This window comes from Carex rostrata, chromosome 25, assembly GCF_964058835.1.
Source record: "Carex rostrata chromosome 25, lpCarRost1.2, whole genome shotgun sequence".
In the NCBI taxonomy this organism is placed as follows: domain Eukaryota; kingdom Viridiplantae; phylum Streptophyta; class Magnoliopsida; order Poales; family Cyperaceae; genus Carex; species Carex rostrata.
The window spans coordinates 5,829,372-5,841,169 of record NC_135942.1 but is presented as its reverse complement, the minus strand read 5'-3'; the positions used below and the strand labels follow the sequence as shown (position 1 = coordinate 5,841,169).

Genomic DNA, 11,798 nt, shown 5'->3' with positions numbered 1-11,798 from the left:
GTTTCATAAAGTCATGTTTTATATCCTCCCAAAATGTTTGATAAAATAAAAAAAGAGAAACCATCAGGGCCTGGGGCCTTTGACGGATTACATGAAAAAACTGTTTTAGTAATCTCATCGATTGTAAAAGGGGCTTCTAAAGCCTGTTGTTGAACCAAAGTCAAGTTTTCTGCATCAGCCCACATTGGCTGAATTGACACTCTCCTATCTGTAGTAGTCCCTAATAATTCTTTATAAAAAAGAGTGATATGATTCCTAATTAATTGTACATCCTGTACTAAAACGCCATCTATCATAAGGGCAAAGATAGAATTTTTCTTTTTCCTAATAGAAGCTTGGATGTGAAAATACTTAGTATTAGCATCTCCTTTAAGAAACCACTTAGTTTTAGCCCTACTTTGCCAATATAACTCTTCATCCCTAAACAATTGTTTTAAATCTACTTGACATTTCTGCCACTGTTGTTGATCCAAGTCATCCAAGGAGTCTAATTCAGCTAACCGCTCATATCTATCTAAAGTACGTAACAATTGTGTTTTAGCTTTCCGTTGAGACGCCCTAAGAGTATTATTCCATCCACGTAATTTCTGTCGCAAAAATTGAAGTTTTAAACGCCAACTATTACCTAATTCCTGTGTTAGAGTGAAAGAATTCCACCATTTTATTAGCAATTCAGAAAATCCCTCTTGGTGTAACCAATCCTTTTCAAATCTAATAGATTTATTCCCAACAAATGAAACAGCTTGTGTACTAACTATTATAGGATTATGATCAGATTGAATCCTAGGTAAAGAATAAGCCCCTGAATTATGAAAATGAGCATTCCAACTAGTGGAACATAAAAACCTATCTAATAACGCTTTAGAATTAGAAAAAACAGATCTTTGCCAAGTAAAACTCCTATTATTCAGACCTAATTCCATTAATTCAAGATCTGAAATACAAGCATTAAACCTGTTACTCAACACATAATTGTAAGTCTTTCCTACTTTTTCGCTTCTGTTCCTAATGAAATTAAAATCCCCACAAATCATCACCGCATCAGGACCTAACTTACAAATATCTCTAAGTTCATTTAAAAAATTACCCCGTAAATTTGAAACAGTAGGCCCATATACAACAGAAAAAATCCACTCAAAAGAATCCACTTTATTTTTTAAAAGAACTGAAATAGAAAAATCTTTAACCCAAACCGACTTGACCTCAAATATATCCTCATTAACACCTAATAAAATGCCACCTGAACTACCCACTGATGCTTTATAATGCCAATTATTAATAGTTGTGCTTAATGTACTAAAAAACAGAGGAGAATAAGCTTGTAGTTTAGTTTCTTGATCCTCTCTGACGTGTACTATGGCGTGTTGCCTCTGGAATCACCACAGAAGGTTCCTCTGGAATAGCTAGTACAGCACGTTGAACCTCCAGAACCGCTGGTATCTGAGGAAGACCTTCTACAGATGGAGGAACATTCACCTTACTTTTGTCACTGCCAACAGGGTCTGTCCCCGTGGCCTCCTCTGTAGGAACTATAGGGTCAGCAGAAGGCAGAAGTGATGGCGACACCTCTACTGGTTGCAAAGCAGCCTCATTGCTACTTACATCATTTGAAGTCTCCCCAACCATCTCCACTGGTCTATCACCATGTGACCTGTCATTACCCAAACTCGAAAACGGATTACTATCCAAAAGGTCTTCGTCGTCATCTTCCTCGGTCACCTTTCGTTCATCACGCACAACACCTTTACCTTTCCCTTGCACTTCCTCAACCTTATTACACTTACCATCCTCAACCACCCGCTCACCAATTACTATCCCTGGTCCTGATCCATGCCTCTCATGGACCCTCTTAGGTCTCTTGTCCAAGTTCAGAGCTAAAGGATCCTCCCAAAAAGGTTCCTCCCAAGAACGCCTTTTCTGCCAGTATGAATCAGATCGACCTACATTCGTATCACTGCTCTTCTTCAAACTATCGACCTCAAAAGTCAAAAAATAAAAGCGATGGAACTGATGATCACCAACATATTGCAAAACTCGAGCTTTAGAAATGCTTGCTAGATCTGGCACCCCTATTTTCAATCGAAGGACTGAAAAGTCATAATGCCCGCTAGAACGAGGATCAACATCAATCAAGACACCCCCTAAATTGTCAACTAACCTGCGAAACTCCATTGGAGTCCAAAGCTGCGGTGGAAACCCTCGGATATTGATCCAGACTTGCACAGGGTCGTATCCCCCATCATGTGAAAGAAAATCAAAGGGAGCCACCTCAAAGACGACATCGCCCAGTAAGATCTGTCCTCGAGTTAGTATCTCAGAGCGCCACTTGACATTTGGTGTATCAATCAAGTAAAGATTATCACCTAAAAAGCGAGGGACCCACGCAAAGCCCTGTATGGGATGCTCCTTCATCAGATGCGATTGGATGAAATCTTTACCGAATGCCAATTCATCATTGACCACAATCCCCCGATTAAGCACCGCATCAAAATCCCGAATAGGATTATTCAGTAAGACTTTCAGATTAGGAAATTTCAGCGCTTCGCCTAACACTTCCTCACGAACTGATCGATTAGCTGACCTAAGCATGGTGGCCTTACAGTTATAAGATCGATGTCCCAATCGGCGACAACGAAAGCACACAACAACGTTTCGGCAAAGATTCGCTTGATGGCCTTTATCACCACACTTGAAACAAGAAGGGTTGGAAGAAGAAGACGAACGGCGGATCTGATCGATCTTGGTGTGTACTGCTTGGGTTTTAGAATGAGGTAGGTCTAATTGTGTCCAGTGCCTAATATTTTTATTTGTAGCGGGCTTCACAAATTGCCCCGTACGCACAATCTCAGCATGAGATCCTTTAAGAAACTTAGGTGGATGTGATAGAGAAGCACCTTCTTGTGGCGGTATTGGGCCTATGACAGGAAGCGAAGTCTTCTTGAGCGGATCTTGAATGGATGTAACTGGAGATCGCGGCCCGCTAAAGGTGAGAGGCTGAGAGGAATGGGACCCACATGCAGGAAGTGGAGGGAAATCTGAAGGGTGGAAAGTGGATGCCGGATCTCGCGGTGCCTCAGAACTCACAATGGATGGAATCGGTGTTGTAACGAAGGGCCCAGAAGCAGAAGGAAATGGATTACATGTAAGTCCCTGTGAACTGGAGAGGGAAGAATGAAACCCATCCGATGGGATCGCAGAATTTCGAGGCAGCAAGCCTGTGGCCGGAGAAGGATACGAATGGGTGAAGCGATCACCTCCCAACATCTGATTAACGAAGAAAATGAATCGCTGCATCGCAGCCTCAAACTCTGGCACAACAGAAGAGCTTCCCATTGAGAAGGCCCAGGAGGGAAAACGGGCCGTGAGAGAGATAAAACTTGGAAGGAAAGTAAAATCTTGAAAAGTCGAGATGAATCTTGGAATTCCGACCGCCCGAGAGAAAATAAAGCTCTTCTTTTATTAAAAGTATCTGCGAGTGGTTTTGAATACTAACACAGTATTTTTAGAATGAATAAAATTTTATTTGTTGAATCTGGATATATATTCTCAATAATTAATGAAACACCAAGAAGCTGAGAAACATTTCTAGTGATTGAGAGTTGTCAACAAAGGTTCAGCAGCTTAAGCTAAGAAACTGGTTTTGTACGAAATAGTCGTTCAATAATTCAATTTTTTTTTTGAAAAGTAGTGACTCTACCACCGATTTCACATAAAAACCTCAAAAAGACATCTGCAGAGGTCTTCAAAATAGAAACCTACAAATGCCATAAGCTTTACATACAATTTTAAGCAACAACATATAAAAGGATCAAAATCCGTTGTTATTCTCGTGTATGAACAGTGTTCCTGTTATCCCTGATTTTTCAAATCCAGTCATTGAATTGTTTCGAAATACGTGCACATAAAAGTTTTGAAAAAAAACTTGCTTTGAGATTCGTTTCCGAAAAAAATTGAACGACTGATTTCGAAAAAACAGGGATAGCAGGGATACTGTTCATGGAAAGAAAATAACAGCAGATTTCATTTCCATATAAAAAGCATAACTGTTCATGCCAAACCACAAAAGCATATAAACAAGTAACGAGATTAACAACTAGACCAAAAGTAAAACATAAGTCAAGACATTCAGAACATCACTCCATACAATTGAATCCGCATCTTCACTAGCTGGTACGTCTTCAGACATTGGAGGGGAGGGGCCTTCTATTCCAGCAGAGGCCTGTGTGACAACAACATTGCCCACCATCTCTGCCAATGAAAGGAGCAGTGACACTGTCTCCTCGGCCAACAATTGGTTTGGAAGATTCTTAACATCAGATGGTAATATAAGAGATAATATTAAAAAATAATTATCTTTACGGACTTTAAACAGTCCATAGCATTAAAGATTAGTATTTGATCTAATTTTAAAAAAATACTTCTTGTATCAAAGATCTCATATTAAAAAATTAGAAGGCTTATCTCTAACGTTTACTTGAGAAAAAAAGGTCCATAACCGACTATCCGTGTACTTAGCAGTATGTAAATCGTTTGGGGTAGGGCTGGGCAAAATTGCTCGAACTCGCAACTCGCTCGTTAATGGCTCGCTTTAACTCGCTCATTTACAACTCGAGTCAGTTTCAACTCGAGTTGGCTGACTCGTTTAATAAATGAGCTGAGTTCGAGTTCAGCCCAACTCGCTCATTTATAACTCGAGTTACATAGAATCCGCCACAGTAAATCCCAGCCATACCTAAAACCAAAATATCAATAGTTTCAATCTCTCAGACCCTAGCTGTCACGCACCCAAATCAAAATCCCGCCAAACCAAACCCTAGACATTTAATCTCTCTTTTTTTTTTTTTGAAACAAAGACACATTTAATCTCTCTCTCTCTCTCTCACGCTAACTCTAACCCACCCAGCCCAAGCCATCGTTCCAGATTTCCGATTGATCGCCTTGTTCCAGTGATCGCCTTCGATGCCTTGTTCCAGACTTCCAGTGATCGCCTTGTTGCACGGCGAACTTGGGAGGCCCCACAAGTTAGAGTGTATGTATTGCAAAAAGAGGTACAAAGGCGTGATGGGAGGCCCCACAACAACTCTTAAGCGACACATTGAAACTTGCGCTAATATAAAAAAGGCACAAGGTAATTCTCAAGGTCTTCTCAAATTTGAATCATGTGATAATATTGTTGTACCTGGTTTGAACTCGAGTGGGGTGTTTGATCAATTGAGGTGTAGGGAAATCATTGCCAAGATGATCATGGCTCATGAGTTGCCTTTCACATTTGTCGAATATCAATGATTCAACATGTTAATGAAGTACATCACTCCTCTTTATCAAAAAGTGAGTAGAGCAACCATTAAAAGAGAGTGCATAAAAGTGTTTGAATCAGAAAAAGAGAAGCTAAAAAAGGTCTTTAGAAGTATCGATAGGATCTCACTCACGAGTGATTGTTGGACATCGAACCAAACGATTGGGTACATGTGCTTGACAGCTCATTATGTAGATTGTAATTGGAAAAGCGCATCATTAGTTTCAATGAGCTTGCACCGCCCCATAGTGTTGAGGTAATTTCGGATGCTATTTTAGATTCTCTTATAAATTGGGGTATTCATGACAAAATTGGTACAATAACTCTAGATAATGCAACCAATAATGACAGGGCAGCTACCATTTTAAAGTTTAGTTTTCAAGAGGGGCAAATTACATTTTGACGGGTTGTTTTTTCATGTGAGATGTTGTGCTCACATTTTGAATTTGGTAGTTCAAGATGGTCTTAGTGTGATTAATGATTGTATTGGAAAAAATTAGGAATGGAGTTAGATATCTTAAAAAGTCCCCGGCTCGTCTTTTGAAATTTGGTGAAATAGCAAAGGGTTTAGGTATCCAAACTAGTCGGTCACTATGTAGTGATGTGAAAACTAGGTGGAACTCAACATACCTTATGCTTGAATCGGTTCTTTATTACAAATCCACCTTTCGAGGATATAAAATGAGAGACAATAACTTTGAATGGTTGCCCGATGAGAATGAATGGAATAAAGCCGAAAAAGTGTGCAAGTTGCTTCAAGTTTTCTCGGATGCCACTAACCTATTCTCGGGGTCATTGTACCCAATAGCAAATCTGTTTCTTGTGGAAGTTTTTAGGGTAAAAAAGGTGATACATGAGGCTTATCATTCGGGTGATAAATTCTTGGTGGATATGAGTAAACCTATGTATGAAAAGTTTAACAAGTATTGGGGGGAAATTGGAGTGCTTATGGCAATTGCATCCATTTTAGATCCACGGTTTAAATTGCTCTCGGTGGAGTTTACTTTTAAAAGGTTGTATCCAGTTAATGAGGTTGATAACAAGATTAAAGAGGTGACTAGTAAGTTGAAATGTCTCTATGAGAAGTATTCAAATGTTGAAATGACGGCTCGGAAGGCGGCTAAAGTTACTGCAAGTACCTCAGATTCGGCAGCAGCTGCTGCCCATACCGGTGCACTATCAAAAGAAGATGACTTCTATGCTTTTCTTATGACTACAGAGGAAGAAGGGCCACCCAAATCTGACCTTGATGTGTATGTGGAAGAACCCAAATATTCAGTAAGAGTTGAGGGTACATTTGATGTTTTGAAGTGGTGGAATCAAAATTCCAGCAAGTATCCTATTTTAAGCAAGTTGGCGTGTGATGTGCTTTGTATTCCGATCACAACTGTGGCTTCGGAATCGGCCTTTAGTGCCGGGGGGCGTATATTAGATGACTATCGAAGCTCTCTTTCGAAAGATATGGTGGAGATTCTAGTTTGTGGAAGTGATTGGATAAAAGCTAACTCAAAAACCACATTACAAACGTTGCAAGTATGACTTTAATTTTATATTTCCATTCATTTATCTTTTAAAATCTAAATGCTTCTTGATATTTATTGTTGACTAATATTTATTTTTGTAGAAATCTGCAAAAGAGGAAGAGGAATTGGAAACTCAAATCCCAACTATCAATGTTAATTAAGTAAGTTTTAATTCTAAATTCTTTTCTGTGTATAAGCTGAACTACTAGCAACTTTCTTTTTACAATCAGAGCCTTCTTTATTTTCTGTTTTTGTGTGTACAGGCTGGACTATCTCACAGAAAGTACAATCTGTATTTTGATTTTAGAATCATACAGTGCCACTTGTTGATACTTTATTAGTTTATAGTACCACAATGACACTTGAATTACTGTAAGATATGCTTTATTGTTGTTTACTTGAATTTTTATTATTGGTACAGCAAGAAAATCAAATAGAATTTATGCTTTTATAGTTATGTAGTCATTGCATTTTATCTTAGTAACAATAAAATAGAATTGATGCTTTTGTAGTTATGTAATCATTGCATTTTATCTTAGTAACACTTTTGGAAATGCAGAGTTATAGATGAAGTTGTCGTATATGATGGTTCGGAACTTTACGTGATGATTTTGACAAGATGAAGTTGTTAGATACCAAGTGGTGTTTGTTTTTGTTGAATTATTTTTGTTAAGTTGTATGAAAAATTGTTGGTGCTTGAATACTAAGTTGTTGTTGTTTGTTTTAATTAGACAAGCTCATAGTCCTCATGAACCTTTAAGTTATAAATCAAACAATCTAAAAGCCCTACATCTTATTTTTGTATGGAATCAGTAACCACCAATATTATTGTTATTATTGATGTTATTTTGTTACTATTTTGTATTTTTTTTTAAATAGAATTTGTTTGTCTGTGAAAGAAAGGTGAAAGAAACTATTTATTGTAAACGAGTTATAAACGAGTTGTGAGTCAACTCGAGTTGATAACGAGCCGAGTTCGAGTTGGCTCTACAGCTCGTTATTACTATCCCAACTCGAGTTGGCTCGCTCGTTTATTAAATGAGCTGAGTTCAAGTTGGGGGTAACTCGCTCAAACTCAGCTCATTTACAGCCCTAGTTTGGGGAGGTTAAGCAGCCTGGAAATCCGTTTTGATTTTTGAATGTTCTGAACTTCTGATAGTGGATCCAACCACAGTTACTGTATAATATGCATCAATATTCGTGCTGGTACCAATGAAGATCAACGGGCCAGGCATCTGAGGGGATACGAGGTCCGGTCTGTCGTCCAGTCGGGTACGGGTCCCTAAAGTAACTCAAAATTTGAGTTTGGATCCGGACGTCCGGTCAGAATTCACGGGCCTTTAATATTCGTTCGGATTCTGATCAGACGGTCCAGATCTAAACTCAAACTTTGGGTTACTTTTGAGGATCCGAACCATCATCCATCGTCTTTCTTCTCTCTCCGAGCTCAGCTAACAGTTGAGCAAAAGAAAGAGATGTGGCGAAGAAGTTTCTCATCGCTTCCGTCACTTATCCGTAAAAGCAACACCTCGGTCTTCGCTTCTCCTCTTCGGTACTAAATCTGATTCTCCATTTTTTCTTGCGCTGATGCTTCGTGCTTGTACTAATGGCGATTTGTTTTGTGTAGTGCCTTATGTACTAGCTCGGACAAGACCGCAAATGTAAGCGAATCCAGTGGTGGTGCAAAAAAGAGATCTCTGACTAGGCAAATCGTCCAAATTGGATTGATTAGCCTTGCTGGAGGCTTCACTCTTACCGCTGTTAATGATCTCGCTATATTTCATGGCTGCTCGAGGTCACTCCCTCTCTCTCTCTCTCACACACACACCCACACACAGAACAGAAGCATCTTTTTTTTTTTCACTTTCATCTTTAAGTTGAAATAATTAGATTTGAGCTTATAAGAAGTCAGTTTGAGTTTAAATAAAAAACTATTCAGATTTCATTCTTACAGTAAAATCTGAGAAAACATTTACTGGCTAGGGAACTTGCAGTAGTTTGGATTTTGAAGAGAGAGAGCTTCAGTAACATGCCAAGGAGCTTGTAACTAGTCATTTTCAGACCATGCTATCCTATCAGATAATCTCTATTGGTAGTTTGGGACTAGGGATTTCTGTACCAGCAATAGCATGTTTTTCACTGTATCACTTGGTTGTCACCGGTGTTAAAGTTTACTGTCTTTACTCCAAATGATCCAGCAATGCAATAGAGAAGGCGAGCAAGAACTCAAAAATTGTAGAGGCTATCGGTTTACCGATTGTGAGGGGGCCCTGGTATGATGCTTCTTTGGCAGTGGGGCATAGAAGAAAGTCAGTTTCTTGCACTTTCCCTGTATCGGGCCCACATGGATCTGCTATTTTTCAATTGAAGGCAATACGGGCTGGAGGTTTGTTAATTATTTTTCTTGCTTTCATCATACTTCATTTAAAGCTAGCTCAATATTTTTTTTTGTTTGCATTTTTCTAAAACTACCAACAAATTGCTTTGTATGTGAACAATATCTTAAAATCAGTTATGTGAAACTATGGATAAGTTGTTAAGAGGAAAGAAGGAATATACCCCCTATAAGTTGATTATTTAAGGCAATCCAATTTTGAATTTCTATGTTGTATGGAATTTTAAAGTAATGCTCCACTGAGTTCTTTGTTTACAAGGTCAGATCATGTTGAAAGAAATCTTTCAAAAATAACTAAGATGCATTGAGCATATTTTAGAAAATTTTATATTTAATATTATCTTAAATTTGGTGTTAAAATATTTTAATTTAATTAATAATGTGTGGTTCTTATCTTTACATTATGTTTAATATTATATTACACATAAGACCAATAAGTATGGCATTAAGAGTTCACAGCATTGTTTTCTGTTAGTTGATTATAATAAAAACAACTCACAAGTTGAATCATAACCTGACAACAGTTTGTTAACCATATTCTTGAAATACAATAAGGACTCGGTTAAAAATTAGCTAACTAAAGGCATTATATCTTTATGTATTTTTTTTTAATAGATGTTTTGAATTTTAAACCTTCCCTATACAAGCTTATTTCCAATTTGTTGATAATTACAGGGATTTTGTGCATTTTTTTTTGTTATTTGTTTGATGATGTGATTGCAAGTTGCAATGTAACCAAATTTACCACAATCTGAACTGAAAAGAAGTCTCCTTTAAGCCTGAATTATGCAACTAATTTCGGAAGAACTCGGAAGACAGAAAAATAATTAATATATTTTCATTTTTGCAAACTTGGAAACTTCTTATAGGTATCACTGGTAGTGGGAATTGTATCTCATGCTCGCAAGTTGCAATGTAACCAAATTTACCACAATCTGAACTGAAAAACCTATGAGCTGGAGTAATTGTATTTTTGATAAACTTAATAGAGAGGAACTATTACCTTCTCTTCTTGTCCTCTTCAACTATGACTATCTTTTAATTTTAATTTTTGATGTATTCATGTAGAAGACGGGATGTTTTCCTTTCTGAGAAACCGTGACTGGGACATACTTCTGATGGAGGCTTTGGTTCATGTACCAGGCAATGATGAGAAACATCAAACCTTTCGAATCAGCCTTACGAATTCCCTCCGTTCCTCTTCCTCTCCCTCCAGAACTGATTAGGTTATCATCTTTGCTTATTTTGTCCTTCTCCTTCCCAGCAGCGTGCCTGTGAAAGACTTAAATCATGTAGGGTACCAACATGTACTGGGTTTGACTGAGACTCTACCATTTGGGTTTCAGTTTTCTTTTCATTCTTTTTCTTTGTTTTTGTTTTGTGATTGCTGAGGTGAAGATTTACTAAAATTCTTTTTGCCTCAAAATCTTCAGTTTTCAGAAAAACAAATTGATTGCACTAGTGAGGATATTTTATGGGTTCGGTACATGGTGTTCTACTTTGCTTGCATATACTGACTCAGACGTATTAAACCTGAAGAATGATGATAGTAATACTTGTAACAATCACATCCACATAACGCAATAAAGTTTGGATGAACTGAACCTGAACAAATTTGCAACTAGAAAAAACAGAGTAGAAATATGCGATGAAGAAGCAAAAACAAGGGTAGGCAGGAATCCTGTTTCTTCTTTTTAAGAACTTTTTGAAGAAGAGGAATCCTTATAATTACAAATAAGCAGAAAACCTATCATGCAAGAGAATAGATCAATTATTGAAATGCATTCTACTACCATATGGCTCGTATTAACATAGTATTGTGCTAACATTCTGTAAGTCTGAACTTGTGCCTGAGGGTAAAATATTTTGCCTTTTTTTTCTAACTTTATTTATAAAATTAGAAATCCTAACATGCTATTATGATTTTCCAACTTTTAAAGCCTAATGCATGTACTGTTGTGCCTGCTTTTTGTGTAACTTGCCTTTCATCTTTAGAGATGAACCTTCGGCATCACCTTCATGAGGATTCGCTCCAAGTAAACGTGGCAAAACATCGATCGATGGACAAGTGCCTTTATAGAGCTTGACTAGAGTCGTAATTAACAGTAAAAGCATGCTAGTGGAATAAGCTTTTCTGTTGTACATTAACGTTCAATTTTACATGTATCCACCATCATAATGTAATCTGAAAACCATCTTCTCTTTTTAGTAAATTAATTTTAGATTATTTATTCTATTTTCTCCTTTAATTGTACTATGAGGAAGTTCCATATAGTTTCTTTCATATTCTTTTCTTTCTGATAATTATTAACAAGTACCCTGGTAACTGGTAAGTCTATTAACCTGTGGTATCTATTTTCGTCCATATAGGTAGACTGATTGCTGAACTACTATTTATATAACTCCGGTAATTTCAGCAGCAGCTTGCAATAAAAAATATATTTGAAATCCAAAAGTATAATAAAATTATATTTCGTCGGAGATATGGGTTATTTGATTGTTTCTTTTGTTCTCTTAATATTTATTATGGTAAGTTCAATAAAAGAAAGGAACTGGTAGAGAATGAAAAGGTTGGTTGTTTGAT

The 11,798-nt window shown here is 37.4% G+C and overlaps 2 protein-coding genes across 4 annotated transcripts; both read left to right on the top strand.

Moving 5' to 3' along the window:
• The first annotated feature begins 5,734 nt into the window (after positions 1 to 5,734).
• On the top strand, positions 5,735 to 7,007 carry LOC144543811 (zinc finger BED domain-containing protein RICESLEEPER 2-like). Its single transcript, XM_078292221.1, has 2 exons — positions 5,735 to 6,829; positions 6,921 to 7,007. Exons 1-2 carry the CDS (start codon positions 5,774 to 5,776, stop codon positions 6,978 to 6,980), a joined length of 1,116 nt encoding a protein of 371 aa, XP_078148347.1. The 5' UTR covers positions 5,735 to 5,773; the 3' UTR covers positions 6,981 to 7,007.
• A 1,098-nt stretch (positions 7,008 to 8,105) lies between these two features.
• LOC144543682 (cytochrome oxidase complex assembly protein) lies at positions 8,106 to 11,508 on the top strand. Of its 3 annotated transcripts, XM_078292036.1 has the most exons (6): positions 8,244 to 8,371; positions 8,447 to 8,614; positions 9,018 to 9,205; positions 10,283 to 10,440; positions 11,210 to 11,256; positions 11,306 to 11,508. In XM_078292036.1, the coding sequence occupies exons 1-4, from the start codon at positions 8,295 to 8,297 to the stop codon at positions 10,438 to 10,440; spliced, it is 591 nt and encodes a 196-aa protein (XP_078148162.1). In that variant the 5' UTR covers positions 8,244 to 8,294; the 3' UTR covers positions 11,210 to 11,256; positions 11,306 to 11,508. The 3 variants fall into 3 exon arrangements, with proteins under 3 accessions (XP_078148160.1, XP_078148162.1, XP_078148161.1); XM_078292035.1 differs by having other exon boundaries at positions 11,210 to 11,508; XM_078292034.1 differs by lacking the exons at positions 11,210 to 11,256; positions 11,306 to 11,508 and having other exon boundaries at positions 8,106 to 8,371; positions 10,283 to 10,907.
• The last annotated feature ends 290 nt before the right edge of the window (positions 11,509 to 11,798 follow it).